This window comes from Macrosteles quadrilineatus, unplaced genomic scaffold, assembly GCF_028750875.1.
Source record: "Macrosteles quadrilineatus isolate MER2022 unplaced genomic scaffold, UCM_ALF_1.0 Scaffold_47__1_contigs__length_942521, whole genome shotgun sequence".
Classification (NCBI taxonomy): domain Eukaryota; kingdom Metazoa; phylum Arthropoda; class Insecta; order Hemiptera; family Cicadellidae; genus Macrosteles; species Macrosteles quadrilineatus.
The window spans coordinates 97,132-116,199 of record NW_026542640.1 but is presented as its reverse complement, the minus strand read 5'-3'; the positions used below and the strand labels follow the sequence as shown (position 1 = coordinate 116,199).

The following is a 19,068-nucleotide window of genomic DNA, read 5'->3' as shown; positions in this document are numbered from 1 at the left end:
TTCTGGCCCTTCTTCGCCATCGCCCCTGGCGGCGGGGTAGGTAACTAGCGTCCTCCCCTCTACGAAGACGTAGGACGGCCTGCCCCTATGATGCCGCTGACAACGCGGGCGCGGCTTACCCCGAATGTGGAAAATTATTATCTTTGAAATACAACTTTAAAATGGATTTTTACCCCTCGATGGGTTTTGGGTCGTTACACCCTAATGAACAAATGACCATAATTTTTTACTTATTTTCACATGACAAATCCAATGAACTATACACAATCGCAGAAGACAATCATAGTGCTGTCGTGATTGCAAGATAAATACTTAGTGTTCATTTATAGTCATAACAAAACATTGTTTTATTTTGTTTTATGATGCTACTTTACAGAATTTCCTGCTAATCCGAACAATTTGGTGATTCAAACAGAATGCAGTCCCAATTAGTTTGGATTATCAGGACTCTAATTTATTATACACACTTCCAAGAGAATAAAAAATCTTTACAGATATCTTCCAAAGAAAATCTTTCTAAAACTTTTAAAGGGACTGCTATCAAACCAATTTACCTAACCCGCCATGTTAAACTTCCCTATCCCAAGCGTGATGTATACAACTTCCTTACTTCTCGAGTGATGTAAAGTTGAAAAAAACTCACTCGGTGATGTAATGAAACCCATTTAAATAACATTGAGTGGATAACTTAAAAAATATACCTCTATGGAGCCAACGACGTTCAACGCTAGAAATCAGCTGTGTGTTTGGATTTTATTGTTATGCTTTGAAGAATTTTCCTAACCTAGCTTTTGTTTGTAAATGAACGTTACTGTTAGAAGATGAGTGAAATTGATAATGAAGCATATTGCTCGTAACCTCCTGAATATTGTCGGGTCAGGTAAAATCTTGTACGTTACACGTTACGCAAGAGCGTGTTTACATCACTTAGGTAAATTATGCAACTCGCTTCCGCTCGTTGCACAACATTCACCTGCGTGATGTAAAAACGCTCTTACTACACTTGTAATGTAAATAGATATTAAAGGTGCGAATTTAAAAATTTTAAATTTTAAAAGTTAAGATCCGGATTTGTTGCTTTATGAGTTGTCAAAAGTAATAAATGCAATTCATAGTGTGTCAGAAAATGATCATTTTTCAAAGATCCCAACATTCGGATTGCAATTGTTTTGTATTGTTCATATTTTACATCTTCAGTTTATTGGCCCTTGTATTTTGTACCTTCATGGTATATTTAAGTGTTTGCTTGGACGCTCATTCCTGTATTTTATCCTTGTGCTCAATATTTGTTTTACACATCTACACCTTTTCACATAAAAAAAATACCACCAATGAAGTTTGTTTTGACTGATCAGTTGTAAAAACTCCATTGTAAATTGATTCAAAGATAAAAATTAAGATGTTTGATAAAAATTTAAAAAACATTGGTCTATTGCATTTTTCACACCCTGTATACAAGAAAGTGTCGGAATATGTTAAAAACTGTGCCATTTTATAAGCTTTCCAACCATATGCTACACTATTGAGGTTTAGATATTTTTTTGTTTGTTTTAGTGGTTTGAATACCAGAAAACGGGGAACTTTTTTACTGTTTTTACTGTTCAAGCTGAAACAAAATACAACTTTTGTTTAATACATGCCGACTTTCTATGTTTTAAATGTTAAAGACATTGTAGTCTTCAAACCACTAAAGCGTATATAAGCAGACATAAAGCTCAATGGTGTAGCATATGGTTGGAAAGCTTATAAAATGGCGCAGTTTTTAACATATTCCGACACTTTCTTGTATACAGGGTGTGAAAAATGCAATAGACCAATGTTTTTTAAATTTTTATCAAATATCTTAATTTTTATCTTTGAATCGATTTACAATGGAGTTTTTACAACTGATTCTCCATCATTTTCTATTATTCTTATTCAAAATTTAATGTAGAACACGAAAATGACATTATCTACTCAAATCCATATTCAGGTAATTAAGAAATCGCTGTATTAAGTTTAAAAGCATGGTTATTTTTGAAAAACATAAAATATTTCTTTGGGAAGCTAATTTTTAGACTTGGAACATTTTATATGCATCATCACACTGCATTTACTTTGTACTTACATCAAAAAATTTTTGTCACACTGAGTACAAATCACCCTGTATAATTATAGATGTAATCAAGTTTACGGATCTTTTAAATCTGTTTTCATTTTATTTACGGAAAACCTTAATTAAATATTAAATAACACTTTAAGGAGGTAGGGATGGATACACAACTAACTTACCTAAGAAAAGAGTTTCAGGCAGTCGAAATTACACTAAAGGTTTACAGTACAACATTGTTGTTGTATGCCTTCAACTGCCAGACATCCATTCTTAGGTAAGTTAGTTATGTATCCATTTCTTTCCCCCTTAATGTATTCCTAAGACTAGTGTTTTTTTTGTCCTCTAAAAAACTAACCTATTTCAAAAAATATCACAATGTTCTCTGAATATTTGCACACAAAATAAAGATCATATTTCACAGTAATAAAAACTGGAATTTCCCTCATTTTCATTGTTTAAAGTGCTAATTGATATGTTTAATGCTATTATCGACCACATTTCATTCAAACTAAACCGCCATAATATCACGGATGGTTAAACAATAGTTTAATCATTAAAATCAGCCAAAATACTACTGATATAGCAAGGCCTTCACCATTGCCGCTTGTAAAATTTAATAAATACTTACTATTGCACCAAATTATGGTTGGACAAAATAAAGGCATAATAAGAGAAAATAATTAATTTCTATGTGTTATTGTGTTATGTAGGAGGGAACTCCAGGGGTAGAACGGGTGAGTGTATGCATGTGGGCAGTTTGGTGCGTGGGCTCACTGTAATTCTCCAAGGACCGAAGAATAAACTTACATTTCCCCTCATTATTCCCCTGTTCAGAGGGGCGTCCCACGAGAATAGAATTGATTAACTTAACTGTCTCATGAGAATGCTATGTATAAAGTATATAGAGGCAAAGGTTTCAATCTATTCTCGTGAGGTGCCCCGCGCTATACCTACATTTTGTCATACCCTGTTTGTAGATTGTGTTGCCAGTAAAGCCTTCCCCTGAGTGCAGTGACTCCCATTATATTGAAAATATGTTGATTTCCTATTGGATTTAGATTACAAATATTGCACTCGGGTTTTGGGCATGCGCTGGAGTTTTCATATACCCTGATTTTGGTCATATAAATATTGAATGATTTATTGTTTCAGTCAGTGTGATGGTTTTGAGCACCTTGTTTATCCAGTGTAATTTTAAAGGAATCAGGTTGAGAAGCCTGACTCAAATGCTAGTTTGTCCTTGCTGAAAATGTTGTTAATCAAAAGTGTAATGGTTTCATAAATTGTCTTTCAGTAGAATTAAATTTTGTATACGTTTTGGGTATAAAATATTATTTTCAACGAGTAATCTTATTTGATATGAAGCAAGTTTTAATTGCTTTTGGAGAGCTTCGTATGTTTGTTGTCAAATATAGTTCTAAATGCAAATGTAATTTTCTTGAATTTTATATTGATATAAAGAAAATTGTGGATATAAAAACTGTCAAAGTCGGGGAATATTAATGTTCTAAAACCAAACAAACTTCACTATAAATTAGCTTTATTCGTTGTGCTACAAAAACTTCAATATTGTTGTAATTATATGATTTTGTTTACAGCCAGGATCCAACCTTATATCTGTCAACTTCTTTCGCCTGTTTCGAGTGATGCGCTTAGTGAAATTGCTCAGTCGTGGTGAGGGAATTCGAACACTCCTATGGACTTTCATCAAGAGTTTCCAAGCTCTGCCTTATGTGGCTTTGCTTATCATCATGCTGTTTTTCATATATGCTGTAATTGGAATGCAGGTAATACTATCATTCAGCACACCTAAAAAAAAACCTAAATTTTGTATACATACTTTTCCTTTTTCCTCTGTCATATGCCTTTTCACTTTTATCTTGTATAACCTCATTCTTCTAAATCCCACAAAAATAGAACTGTATTTACCACTGGAACCTGATTTCTTTGTCTCCTTTCCTTTATCACCATCATTTCTATTTCCTAGGCGTTTTCTCTTCTAGCATGTCCAAACAGTCGTGCTCTCTTGCTTTACCTACTTTCTAGCCACCTTTTTTTTTTGTTTTACTCTTAAAACGGTTTAAATTCTCATTTTTTTATTTCATTATATTGAACTTTAGCCTCCTGATTGTATTTAAATACTAAAGAATTAGTATAAATACCTACATTTATACGATCAAATGTGTTGCTAAATTGCAACCGGCTTCCACTCACATAGGTGTCACCGGCCAGTACAGATGTCTTCTCGCTTCATTCGAAGGTCGTCAATTCATAATAAATAAATACATTGAACACATACACGTACACGAACTCAAAAACAAACATTTATAGGGTTAAAAGGAAGGGTAATACTACAACGGCACAAAATCAGGATCGGTGTGGTAAGTGATGACGTTGTGCCTGCGGATTTCCCGATCAGCTGATAGCTTCATTCACAACTGTCCCTCGCGTTAGTATCTTGATTGCAGTGTCGTAAATGTGATTTGATTGAAAAAAAAATCCTGTCGTTGATGGTGTTTTGGCTGCCAAATTTAACGGCCCTATAGATTTCTAATTCATCCAAGGTGTTTCTATTGAATCGGTAATTTGAAAGGTGTAGGAGTTTCATATTACTATCAATATTAGTATAATTATGGTTGAGAGATAACACTTAATATTGATAGCAATATGAAACAATATAATAATAACAATAGTAATATGGTACTACTGTTATTCAGGCAACAGAACACCTGAAAAACATAAACCCTCTGTTGTCACCTATATACCACAGCAACTCTCCCTTATTCTCAACCAACAGCGCTGCTACAGCATGAATTAAAAAATATAGTTTGCCTTGTACCTCCTTGTATATTGTCAATAAGAATTAAACTAAATGGAAACAATTCTTATTTAATTTACCTGTTTATCTTTTAATTGTTGCCTGTAAAAGATGTTTACAAATCTTTTATGAGGAAATGGAAAATACAGTATTTACTAGCCAACGTATGAATCAACAGTGAGTTATATAGTGTATTGACAAGTATGTGTACAGAATAAATTTTCAAATGCATATGTTATTATTATTATTGTTTTTAGGTTTTTGGAAGAATAAGACTAGCTCCATCAGTCGATGAATCACAAATCCACAGAAACAATCACTTTCATACATTCCCCCAAGCTGTTTTGGTTCTGTTCCGTTCCGCTACAGGTAGGCTACAATTGGAGTATCAACTTTTTAAATCAATGGATTTTGAAAATTTAATGTGATATTTTTGTGGTATATAGAAGTGTTGTTCATATGAAAAATCTACTTTTGTATCTTTGAAATATTTTAATGAATAACTAAATCAGAAAAAGGCTAAAAAAGGTTGCAATCCAAGCCCAAAATTCTCCCTCCCATAATCAGATTAAGCGGGTTCACAAATATGAATATTGCTTGGCAAGTTTGATCAACATTTCGTCATGATTTGCTCACGAGTGTTATTTAGTCTACAGACTCTTTAATGCTTTGCCTGAGGAAATGAAGAGCCAAAGTCCTGACCCTGGCAGGTTCAAGAGGGAGTTGCTGAAATAGCTGCTACTCCACCCTTTTTATAGCGTTTAAGAGTATAAAGACTGTCAAAACCATATTTTGTGAAGCAATATCACATCAAAAATGTTTAAACTGTATTTCATATGACTCCATTTTCAATCTTGATGATTGCGGTTTATAAGTCAGTGAAACATAACAAACAAATAATTATTGATTTTATTTTATATTCTGTCATTATTTGAATTTCTAAAGACTCCCCGAGTAGCAACTGAATCATTATTCCCAATCATAAGTGTATCCTAGAAGAGAAGCAGTTTGAGTGTTGTACTACTATGTTCGTAATTGATAGGATTAAATTTGTATTGTTAGGTGAATATAGAGCACCAAAGAGCAATGTCATTGTGTTTTTGGATAGGCTTGAAAGTATAATTAACTCTTTTGTTTCCAAAACTTTGAAAAATACACATATAATAGTTGCAGGTGATATTAATATCGATGTAGGTACTGGAAACCAACAACACTCAAGCCAAAAACACACTTTGCAGGTTTAAAAACATTTTAAGGAGTTTTAATATGAGTTATGCAGTAAATTTTCCAACTCGAGTTTTTTATGGATCAACTTTAGCTATAGATAATTTTCTTACTAACTTTAAAAATGATGAAATTAAAGCAAGCGGTGTAATTACATTACTGTCAGATGACACTACATTCATTGATACATGACGCTCAAATTCTCCAAATTGTAAATTCACAAACTAAACAAAGTAATACTGATTATAGAATTTATAATAGGAGACAATTTAGTAAAGAAAATAAAGAATTGTTTAAAAAAATTTCTGGAATCTGAAAGTTGGCAGACTGTTACTTTTTCTCCAGTTGATAAAAAAATTGATGTTTTTTTTTCAAACTGCTTTTATATTACTTTGACTAATCATTTCTAAAAAGAATAATCTAATTAAAAATAAGAAGAAAATCTTGGATAAATGATTTTAAGGGAAGAGAAAAAAACACATTATTCAAATGAATAAATATGCTTGTTTCAATAACAATTTTAATTTGGAAAATCTGGTAAATTAAGACAAACATTTATAGGAAAAAACTATTGAAGTAAAAAAAAACTGTTTTATGATAGCAAGATTAAGAAATCCAAAAATTTACATTAACATCTACCATTTTGCGCAGGATCAACCTTTTGAAGTGCGGTTTGCGGCATTGTATTCTACTAAAAAATATCTTTAATTTGATGTGCATATTGACCTATGCTTCCATTTAAGATTTTCTTCCGACTCCTTGTGGGCCGTCCCCATGAAGAGTTATTGGATCACTGAATATGTGTTAAAATAGAGTTTTATGCCCTGTAACTTTGTACCAAGTATTGTAGCTCTACCTGCATTATTTTTTAAAATATTTAACTGTCCTGGGACTTTTTTACCACCCTGTATAGTGCGTTGCTGTATCCTTATACCTTATACATAATTTTAAAATGGCTTTATCATAGTCTTAAACATTATTTTTTAATTGATTTGACACTATTCATGTACAACCATGTATACTTATGAATAAAGATTCTTGAATATGACTATAAATATTATACCCAGAAATTATATTTTGTTAATATAATCCTGTAACTGTAAAAAGATATTCCTTTCTAAAGATTTGTCTAGGTTGCCTTATATTTTGGTTTAGTATTTTATTTTAGTTTCTTAATTAAATACCCAAGGTATTAAGTATTAAATAAATTGTTCAAATAGGGGCTTGAAAAACTTGAGCCCACAGTGTACAAACACAAGGCCACTAACGTTGTTCTGAAGTACAAGATTCTCTGTAGTTTGTGTGGTAATTTAATTTTCAGGTGAAGCCTGGCAGGATATCATGTTGGATTGCTCATACCGACCGGGCGAAGTCCTGTGTGATCAAGAGACAGAAGAAAGGGATAGTTATGAAGGATGCGGGTCCAGCATTGCCTTTCCATACTTCATCTCATTTTACGTTCTTTGCTCATTCTTGGTAAATAAATTTGTTTATAAATCATACGTCAAATAAATAATTATATTTTTATATGACTGTACATGGCTATTTACATATCTCCCAGAGGCATATCTAGTTGATCCAAAAAGTTTTATATGACAATCCACGGTCAATTTCTAATTCAAATTCAAATACATTTACTATAGAAATTACAACAGCTTGGCCTCACCAAGTTTAAAAAACTTTTCGCCGAGGTCCAATTGATGCATAAAGCTAACAAACAAAATGTTTAAATTTTTTCCCTTTTTTCTAGAACAAAGATTCCTAAATACAGTAGACTCCTTATCCGGACTCCTCGAGACCGAGGCCATTCCGGATAACCGGTTTTCCGGTAAACCGACGTCCCCAAAAACTTGTTAAAACGAACCGTTTAAATGCATACTGAATACAGAATTTGACTTGAATTTAGGAGAGCATTGTATTTAGACACGTTATCACTGGTCTCAAATCTTTCCCACGAGAACAGTCGTTTCAGCACCGCCCACTTCCTGCCGATCTAGTCCAGTTAAACCGATGAGCTGATTAAAATTGTCCGGTTAAAGGGATGTCATTTCTGCCAGGTGTAGTCCGGTTAAACCGATGTCGGGTAAAAGGTGTCCGGATAAGAGGGAATCTACTGTAATACTATTTCTACGGCTGTTTGTGGCAAGCACTTTAATTTTAAACAAAGTAATTAGCAGCACACAAAAAAAATCTAAATGTAATGACATAAGTAATTGCTTTATAATCTATGGGATACTATTTTGATTGCTTATATATTTGATTTGGACCTCTTTGCTTTTCATGGTTTGTAGACCATGTTTGAATTGAACTGTTTGTTTGCACAGCAGAGGCAGTGCCGAGCTGAGTTGATTGAGAGAAAAAAATAAAACCTGAAGTCGTTTGAACATAACCTCTCACCGTGAAACGCCCATGCATGCATGCATTCTCACAAAGTAGAGAAAAATAATTATAATAATAATGCGTCAAAACTTGTTTTTCTTGTAATTTTTATCAAAATATAGTTGGCACTGTACTATCGTCAAAATTGTAAAAAGCAAAAAAATTAGGAAAATGCAATAATACAGTGTTAGATTGGAAGAATCAGGTCTAATGGGTGTAGGCCTACTGAGTTAGTACACAACAACATTTTAATACATAGTTTTTTGTTTTGTATTTTTTTTATTATTTAAATACAGTAACCTTTTTTCTGGGCAAGTGATTTAAATGAGGGGGAATCTATTATACAGGGTGACTGCCGGGAACCGGACGTTTTTTAAATGAATAGTACACCCTTATTTTATATAGTAAAATTATTTAATTGTTGAATATATATTGGTGAAAACATACCATTTCAAAAAACATATGTTTTATGGAACCTTTTATCCTAGTTTGGGTTTATTTCTTAAAGATGATATCATGGTGATGGCCGTTAACCTGGATACAGGTTTCCAACCTCTGGAGAAAATCATTACGCACTCTCATCAACATGTCTTGTCCAATCAAATTCACCTCTTCGGTGATTGCATCTTTTAGCTGCAATAATGTTCGTGGTTTGTGAACATGACACGAGCTTATTTCAAATACCCCCATAAGAAATAGTCACAGGGCGACAAATCTGGTGACCTCGGCGGCCACGGCACGTCACCAAAACGTGAAATCAACTTGCCAGGGAACATGTTCTTCACAACTCGCATCGATGCAGCGGCAGTATGCGCTGTGGCCCATCTTGTTGGAAGTAAACATTTTTCACGTTTATTCCTCGCCTCCGAAGTTGTGGCTTGAGATATGTTTCCAACATGTGAACATAGCGTGCATAATTCACTGTCACTGTGACTCCATTTTCCTAAAAAAAATACGGACCAATTATCCCAAAGTGGCCTACAGCACACCAAACCGTTACTTTTGGAGAGTGGAGTGGTTTTTCATGAAAGTTACATGGATTTTCAGGAGCCCAATATCGTAAGTTTTGTTTGTTCACTGAACCGTTTAAGTGGAAGTGAGCTTCGTCGCTCATTAACATGATTACATCAGGATTATCAGTAAACAACACCTGCATACGTACTGTGAAATCTTCTCTTTGTCCATAGTCCCTCTTTTTCAGTTGCTGTACCACCTGTATTTTGTAGGGATGAAATTTTAAATCTGATTTTAAAATTATTCTGACAGAATCGCGCTTCATGCGGCATGAAGCACATGCGTAGCTCTTGTGCGTGTCTTCGTGTAGAGCGACCCGGGCTCCTCATCAAAGCAATTCTCACTGTGGCGATGTTGTCTGGTGTTCTCACTGTTCTTGCTGGACCGGGTGGCTTTTTCTTTGATACTGTTCCTGTTGTTCTGAACTTTTGCGCCCATCTTAGCAATGTATTTCGGCTTGGAACCGTGTCATTCCGCGCAATATTAAAGTGGCGTCGGAAGACACGCTGTGTTTTGATAACGGATTCGCCATTTTGAATAAATGTGTCATGTGCAAAAACAAGATGCTGAACTGACCACTGATCCATCGTGACTAAAATGGTAAAGCTCACTCAAAACAATGACATAACCTCAATCTCCCTAGCACGTTTAGCAACAATGTAACAGCTGTTTCAAATTCGTCCGGTTCCCGGCAGTCACCCTGTATTATGCCAAAATACATGTTAGTGCTAATGTTAAGTATTATTGGTAAAATATACTATTTTGGTTACCAGATAGTTCAATTGGAAAAACATTGTTGTCACTCCAATCAACCTTTTTTATAGGAAAATTTCGAAACTTTGGTAGGTGATGTCTGGTGGAAAAATAAGCCACACTCGAAAGTACAACAAAATCAAATCCCCCTTAAATAATAAAATGATAGTTAATTATTCATCAATATTTTGTTACAGATTATAAACTTGTTTGTTGCTGTCATCATGGATAACTTTGACTATCTGACTCGTGATTGGTCTATCCTGGGACCTCATCACTTGGACGAGTTTATTCGCCTGTGGAGTGAATATGACCCAGATGCCAAAGGAAGAATCAAACATTTGGATGTTGTTACACTGCTGAGAAAAATTTCGCCTCCGCTTGGTTTTGGTAAACTCTGTCCACATCGTGTCGCCTGCAAGGTTAGGACAATTATTTTGCTATGAAAACTTCAGAGGTTAGGCCTACGCTTAATGTTCAAAAGTGTGCATTATTTGTTCAAGGAATTAGTACCTTTGTTGGAATATACTGCATGGTAGAGATTTTTAACAATTTTAGTTTAATGGAAAAACATAAATTAGGATCAGAAAAAGGATCATGATTTTTGCATTTTACATATTACTTTCTTTAATTTAATTTAATTTTGAATCATAAGTCTTGTATTCATTTTTATAGCCCCAGGATTGCGTAATATGACTAATAATGGTTAAAAACGTACCTTGTCAGACAATCCTTGACATGTTTTATAGTGTCGAAAATAAACTTGCTACATGTTTCGATTGTGAAATTTAATAACCACCGAAACATGTAGCAAGTTTATTTTCAACACTATAAAACATGTCAAGGATTGTCTGACAAGGTACGTTTTTAACCATTATTAGTCATAAGTCTTGTCCTAATTGTTTAGTTCAATTAAGATCATAAATTGAAAATTTATTGAAAATTTATTTTATATGTCAGATAAAATAGTACCTGTCTTGGCAAACTTACAAGTATAAGTGAACATGTTTTCAAATGTCTATTTACAGTCTACTTTTAGGATAAAAGGTATAATATTATACCCCCTCCGCAGTAAACCTGCAGACTAAGCGAATTTCCATTTGCCTGATTAGATTTTTAATTAAATCTATTTCAATATCATTAGGTTAAACGAGTACCTAGGTTTGCTGCTACAGGGAGGGTAATAAAGTATGTTTTTTTAGTAAAACATTAATAGCTTAGTATAAAATAAATAAACTTGTCATGTTCGATCAAAATATATTCATAAAGAAGCAAACTACAACAGTTTATTTATTCTCCTTAAGAATAACATGGGAATTTTAAATTAACGATTTTTTTTATTTTAATTTTTTGTAACCAATAACCATACAAAAACACTTCAATATACTAAATTATTTGTTTTTTAAGTTCTTCAAAATGGTTTAGAGAGAAATTGGGAAATTTTATGTTTGAGGGTGAAAAATGAGAAAACCCTATTTTTACCCCATAAATCTCCCATAAAACCCCATTCCCATGTTCTGATCATGCTGGTTTGCGAACTCGTTTGAATAAATGTAGGTTTACACGTTTTTACCAAATTTCATCAAAATCGGATCATTTTTGCTTGAGTTATCGTGCTAACGGACACATATATTAAATCAAATCAAATCAAATCAATTTATTCATCACAAAAATTCATAATACAGAGGCTGAATATCAGCAATGAATATGTGACATGTCAGTACAAATCATGCATTAAGGTATAAATAGTTTACACATAATAAATATATACAAATATTAAGATTACAGTTGACAGGATAAAAATGAATTCATGTCATAAGGACAAAGTGCAATCAGTTTTTCTGAAAGTTTCTTTTTAAAATTATTAAGGCTCAAAGACTGGTCTGTGAAATAAAAGGACAATTTGTTGTAGACTTGTATGCATTGATAATAGGGTCCATTGTGAAACAAAGCTAATCTGTGGCTTGGAATTTCCAAAAGTTGTTTGTGTCTAGTTTCATAACTATGAGTTTTTTTACAGTTTTCAAATAAATAAAGGTTGTTTTTAATGAAAAGTGCCAAGTGTAAAATATAAAGAGCAGGAAGGGTCAAAAGTTTGAATTTTTTAAAACTGGATCTACATGATTTTCTTGAGCTGATGCCAGCAATGACTCTGATGGCCTTTTTTTGTTGTTTAAAGATATATTTGCTAGAAGGTGAATTTGCCCAGCACAACAAACTGTAAGACATAATTGATAAAAAATAACCATGGTATACTAACATCACTGTCTTGTCATCGCAAATTCTTCTAATAATTCGGAGATTAAATATAGCTTTATCTAGTTTAGGATATAAATGGTCACAGTGGTTATTCCATTTTAAATTATCTTGAACTGTCAGTCCCAGAAAATCTACTGATTTACAGACAGGAAGGTCAATGTTGGTGTTGGGAACTGCAAAAATTAATTCTTTGGACCTGTTTGAGGAGGCGGAAAATTCTAATATTTTAGTCTTGGCATGATTTAAACTTAGACCATTCTTGCTCAACCAGAAACTGATGTTTTGAACAGAGGAAGAGATATTAAGTGCCAATTCATTTTTGTCTTTACCTTTGACTATTGCTGTTGTGTCATCTGCAAATAAAATTAAATCTGAATTTACATTTGAAAACAAATCGTTGACATAAACTAAGAACAAGAATGGCCCTACCTTTGAACCTTGAGGAACTCCCAAGTGTACTTTATTCCAATCAGAAAAAACTGAGTTTCCATTCAAGGTATTAATCTTTACTTTTTGAAACCTATTTTGGAGGTAGTTGCCGAACCACAGGACAACCTCCCTACTCATACCATAACATTCCAGCTTTTTCAACAAAATATCATGTCTAACATTGTCAAAAGCCTTGGACAGGTCACAGAACACACCAGCAGTGCTCTGCGACCTATCCAAGGTGTCCAAAACATGTGTTATTAATTTAAACATGGCTTGAGTTGTTGAACTATTTCTTCTAAATCCAAACTGATTTGAATGTAAAACATGTTTCTCAAAAAATGGAACAACTTGTTTCAGTACCACTTCTTCAAAAACTTTAGATAGCACAGGTAACAAGGCCACTGGTCTATAATTATCAATTGACTTTTTATCTCCTTTTTTAAGAATAGGAATCACTGTAGAGTGTTTAAGTTTTTCCGGGAAGTCTCCATTTCCTAGACTTTTGTTTATAACAAAAGTAAGAGGCTTAACAATAAAATATGCAGCAGCTTTAATTACAGGGGCCGGTATTTCATCCCACCCTGCAGAATATTTACTTTTCAGAGACTTAATGGCATCTAGGACATCTTTTTCATTTACTAATTTAAATTTAAAACAATCAGAAGTTTTGCATCTAACTAAATTAATGGCTTCAGCGGCGGGAGATTTTGTGATATTGTCACCAATTTTAGAGAAAAAATCATTAAAGTGTTTAGCAATTGCAGAAGGAGTTTTGACAATCGAAGATTTAATCACAAGCTCAGATATTTGACTGTCTTTATTTTTTTGGCCCAATTCTTTTTTCACTACATTCCAAGAACTTTTGGTCACATTTCCTGATTTAGATATAACTGAATGTAAATAGTTTCTCTTTGAAATCTTAATTCTTTTACGTAGGTCTTTACAATGATCCTTGTAATCTCTCCAAAGTTTTGTGTTAGTAGATAACTTACAATTCTCAAACCGATCTCTTTTCTTTTGACATAATAACTTTAAATCATCTGTTATCCAACCTTTATCATTATTGCTTTTATTTTCACACAATATCTTTTTTGTTACAACTGGAAATGCCTCCAAAAATGCCAGATAGAAATAATTAAAAAAACAATTAAAACTCTCATTTGCTGTGTTAAACGAGTAACAACTGTCCCAATTTGTTTGGTCAAGTGCTTTACAAAAGTTTTCAATGTTAATCTGACTAAAAACTCTTCTTCTAATTGTTGAGTTTGATTTTTTTGTTGTTGTAAAGAGAGTAGAAATGTATTGAGCTGTGTGATCTGAAAAACCTAAATTAATTACTTGTGAATGCAATTCAGATAAGTCAATGTTTGTAATAATGTTGTCAATACAGGTTGCACTACTATCAGTAATTCTCGTTGGAGAATCAATGCAAACAGATAAGCCATATGATTTGAGAATACCTAGGAAAACCTTCTTATTGTTACTCTCTTGACCTTCTTTAGCTAAAGTATTTATGTTGAAGTCACCAGAAATACAAACAATTTTTCTAGTCAATTCTTTAGAAATATGAAAGAGAAGTTTTTCAAGATTACTAAAAAAAGAGCTTAAATTACTACTTCTATAAATGTTGATAATAATGAGTTGTTTCTTTGTTTGAAAATATAAGCTTCTAGTTTCTATTGCAACACATTCAAAACTTTCCTCAATTGAAAATTTCTCAATATCTAAACGTACACTAAAATCTAAAGACTTATGAGCTAAAATACATGAACCACCTCTTATTTTATCTTTTCGATTGAAAACACTAGCTAATTTATAGTTATTGAGTGAATTAAGCAATCCACAGCTGCCATCTTTGAGCCAGTGCTCACAAATACAGATGAATTTTGGCTTTAAATTAAAAGTTTCAAACAAAAGTTCCATCTCTTTTATTTTTAGGCTGTCTATACAGCCCTGTATGTTCAAATGAAAAATAAGAGGTTCATTTACTTTGTTTATGCCTGGTCTAAAAAATCATTGTTAGAGTGTGGTTTTGATGCCTCTACAGCTGACAACTGTGGACTAGTCAATTCCCTCAACAATTCAGAACTATTTACAATTTCAGTCATATTTTCTATTTAAGATAGCTCAACCAAACATAACCACCACGCCCTGTGTGAATTCGCCCTGTATAAGTGGCTTCATTATAATACCAAAGTACCGATAGTATTTTTTCCCCATCAGAATTACAATGCTGTTTAAGGAGGGTTATTGGAAGTAATTTTTTTGATGTTAATTTGTTGTTAGTTGTCAGATTTTTATTCTCTTTATGTCAATTGTTTGGTCTCATCAAGACAATGTAAAATTATATGAAAGTCGACTATGCTTCGCATTTGAAAGTTTTGAGCTACATCTCACCCCTACTAAGGGTGAAATTTAAAAAATGAACCATCTTTATTGTAACCCTTCGTATTTAAGAAGGTTGCCGCAAACCGATTTAAATCATCCCAAATACAGGAACGGTAGTTAAATAGTTAAGGGGGTGAAAGTTACTTTTCAGCCACCCCGTTGTGGTTATCAAACCAATTTTGTTTTATGTTTTAGCGTCTTGTTTCAATGAACATGCCACTGAACAGTGATGGAACGGTTTTATTCAACGCAACTCTTTTTGCTGTTGTTCGAACCTCACTTCACATAAAGACAGAAGGAAATATAGATGATGCCAATTCTGAACTCAGAGCTGTTATCAAGAAAATTTGGAAAAGAACGAGTCCTAAACTTTTGGACCAAGTCGTTCCTCCCCCAGGAGGTTTGTATAGTGTTTTTGGTAGTGACCTTATTGTGTTTTTATGAATATCTTTTACAAAAAAAAATTAGGGCTGTCCAGAAAATAATACAATACAGGTTTTAAAATATGAACTAAGCAAAAACTACTTTAACATATTTGGAAGAGGAACCTCTAAGGCTATTTTTTCATGTAGTCGACATTTAAATCAGGCTCTTTATAATTCTAAAAGGCAAGCATTTTAATACCTTCTTCCAATATTTTGGTTCCTGAAGACAACTCTCAGTACTACCGACGGATTCTTTTCTTAGGAAAAGTATCGTTAAAAAGAACTGATGTAAAAACGTCAGTAACAACAGCACAGTTTGACGTTGGAGGCCGTGAGTTGAAAGTGTGGCAACCGTAAATCTGTCTCCAATTGGTCATTTACTCACTTTATTTTTTTTTATTCCTTTTTAACTACTAAGTACATCAATAAAATTGACAGGTGAATAGGCATGAAATATTTAAATCTAGTTGTCTTAAATTAAACAATAACAATACATTAACTAAATGAAAAATTATTTTAGATGAAAATAATGATACCAATAATTAAATTGTAATATTGATAATAATAAATAATTTCTTATGTGTTGTTAAATTTTGTTAAGTAAGTTAAATTTTATTTTTAAACTAATAACACTAAAAACATATTATATTCACATTTATACTATTAACTCACAAAACGGGAAGTATATACAGGGTGTCCCAGACCACTTGGCCGGCTTCTATAACTCCAAAATAAAAGCAAATAGAAACCTAAATGCAACTGGAACCTCCTATTTTGACCCCAAGGAATTCAGCTAAATTATTTTTAAAACCCAAAAAGCACCCCAAAGGGCAGATTTTGGGGGTGGGGGTGGTTTTTGGGAAATTTTCAAATGTAAAGGGGGGTTGTGTTATAACTCAGTTTAAAGGTCTTTGAGTCCTCATTATTTATTTAGTGGAAAAAGTTTTAAATTATTTTCATCCCTATTTACAGTGTTCATAAACGTACAACAAAATAGACCTTTGAACTACTTTTCACTGTAAAGAGGTGGAATTTCATAGCGGGTTCAAATTTTGATAACACTTTAATTGCTGAATGAGCTTTCAAAAAACTCTGGTTTCAACCTTTTTCCTAACTTTTTACTTATGTTACACATTTTAAAACTTTTTGATGTTTCAAAAGCTGTTATCTCAAAGATTTCAAATGGTAACATGGGTTGAATTACAAACCACATTATAGCCCTTAAAATAAGCTACAATTTTTGTATTTAATGTTTTTTGGTATCTTTATTGGTTAAAGAGCTGTAGCGATATTAGTGTATTTTAATGTTTTATTAAATTAATGGTTTTTAAAGTGTTTGCTGTTGGAAATGTACACGCCTAGGTCCCGATTAAAACTAATTATGTCTAAAAAATCAAATAGTACCCAGACAGTGTTTTACTGTAAATTTAAAATATCCTATACAGCTTTTTGAGGGTTCAAACACACAGAAGGCGTGGCGGAGTTTAGCATGGTGTGGCATTTAAGAGCGTGGCGTGGTGGGGCGTTGTCAAAGCATTCATGGTGCACACAAGCGATGGAGCGTCAAGTGTCAAGGGGCTTCAAAATGGTGTCGTCAAAGTTTCCACGGTCATTGCTCTGTGAAAATATGTATCTAAAGTGTTGGTCATTACTTGGACCTGGTAGATCAGAGTGGGTTAATGAGATAAACGGACACCAACGATTTGGTGAATATAACCATTTGTTTAAAGTTTTAAGAAGGCATGAATCCCAATTTTTTTGATTACATGCGATTGTCAACTTCCAGCTTTGATTATATTTTATCATGAGTGAAGCCTGATTTGGAAAAACGGTGGTGGTGCAGCTTGTGACGGTACTGCCATATGGGTGTACGTTCATAAACCTCTGCTATTAAGCCGGATTGCAACAGTTCAACACTGGACGGTGACTGGCACTCGACTGTGACGCTACACTACTAGACGCTCTGAAAAACAACCAGTTTGTTTCAAGGTGGAACTCCACGCCCTGCTCCCCCACGCTAGACAAGTAGATGCTTTCAGTGTGTCACGTTTACTTGACATGAGATTGTTCACCACACTCCGCCATGCCACGCCTTCTGTGTGTTTGTGTTTGTACCCCAAGAGATTTTTTGATTTCATATTACCAATAAGTACAAAGTAAATTAGTTGTGATACACCTCCAGAAAATTTAAACTTTTCATATTTGTTCAGTGGATGACGAGGTCACTGTGGGAAAGTTTTATGCCACATTCCTTATTCAAGATTACTTCAGAAGGTTTAAGAAAAGAAAAGAACAAGAGCTCAAAGATGGAGACAAGGAGTCACACAATACTGTTACTCTTCAGGTTTGTCTCAACTTCAGTTATTTATGTTATTGTATGGTATGATCTGTTATTAATTTTGTTTTGGAAGTTAATTTTTGGTAGAGTTATGCTGGTCCCCGATAATTTCAGGTGGGTCAACCAACTGTTGGCCCGAGAGGTTTGTTTGGGACAGAAATAGATTTTGTGCCAAAGTTAGGTGAGGTCTAGCTGAGCCAAGCATTAAATTTTTCGATCGCAGAAAGCGTCTGCCAAATTTTACGATTTTCATGCGATTGAGGGTGATGATCACATCTTTTCTTATCTAACAGGGGCTGTCCGAGACCATAAAGCACTTCATCCAAAAAGTTGAATTATTGCACACCCCCGACAGTTATTTTATTGGTAGACCCTACAAATTAGGGCATCCGATGAAAGCCTGTAGTCTGTCTTCTCCTGACCTACCGCAGTGCCTACAGATCGGTTTATCATCAAACAAGTTCATCCCTTGTAAATGGCCCATGACACAATAGAGGTGCATGCTCTTTTTCATGATATACCACAGAAGGGTTGTGAATCAATCATTGTTGCCGCTGAGGCAGCATTTGCCAATCTGTCCGCGGCTTCATTTTCTTCAATGCCTGAGTATCCCCCAGCAAAGCGTAAGATCATTCCTCTTATGCAATTACAGTTCAGACACAGTAGCAAGACAATCCCACACGAGCCTTGAGTTGAATTCGTAAGAGTTTAGTGCACATCAAATTAAAGAACTTTGTTAGTAAAATACAATGCCGCAAACCCAAACTCAAACTGACAACTGAGTCCAAAATGTCAGCTGTTCAAAGATGTATTGAATTTGCATTTACTGCATTATACAACCTCCTCAGGCGGCCCTCTAGAAGTTGGAATAAAATCATAAACGTATGCAAAGGCCGAAATGGACATCAAATTAAAAGGCTTTATTAGTAGAATACAATGCTGCAAA

General features: G+C 33.8%; 1 protein-coding gene across 13 annotated transcripts in view; it reads left to right on the top strand.

Annotated features, from left to right (window-relative positions):
- Positions 1-19,068, top strand: part of LOC129005959 (muscle calcium channel subunit alpha-1-like) — a 332,295-nt gene that overhangs the window by 273,611 nt on the left and 39,616 nt on the right. For 10 of the 13 annotated variants that reach the window (XR_008491886.1, XM_054435029.1, XM_054435024.1 and 7 more), the window contains exons 29-35: positions 2,803-2,826; positions 3,691-3,879; positions 5,168-5,279; positions 7,456-7,610; positions 10,478-10,702; positions 15,555-15,759; positions 17,995-18,128. Coding sequence is in view for 12 of the 13 variants with exons in the window: in XM_054435029.1 (XP_054291004.1) it covers positions 2,803-2,826; positions 3,691-3,879; positions 5,168-5,279; positions 7,456-7,610; positions 10,478-10,702; positions 15,555-15,759; positions 17,995-18,128 (1,044 nt within the window). In the remaining variant the exon portion in view is untranslated. The remainder of the gene's footprint in view (positions 1-2,802; positions 2,827-3,690; positions 3,880-5,167; positions 5,280-7,455; positions 7,611-10,477; positions 10,703-15,554; positions 15,760-17,994; positions 18,129-19,068) is intronic. The other 3 variants (XM_054435032.1, XM_054435026.1, XM_054435022.1) reach the window with 1 other exon arrangement.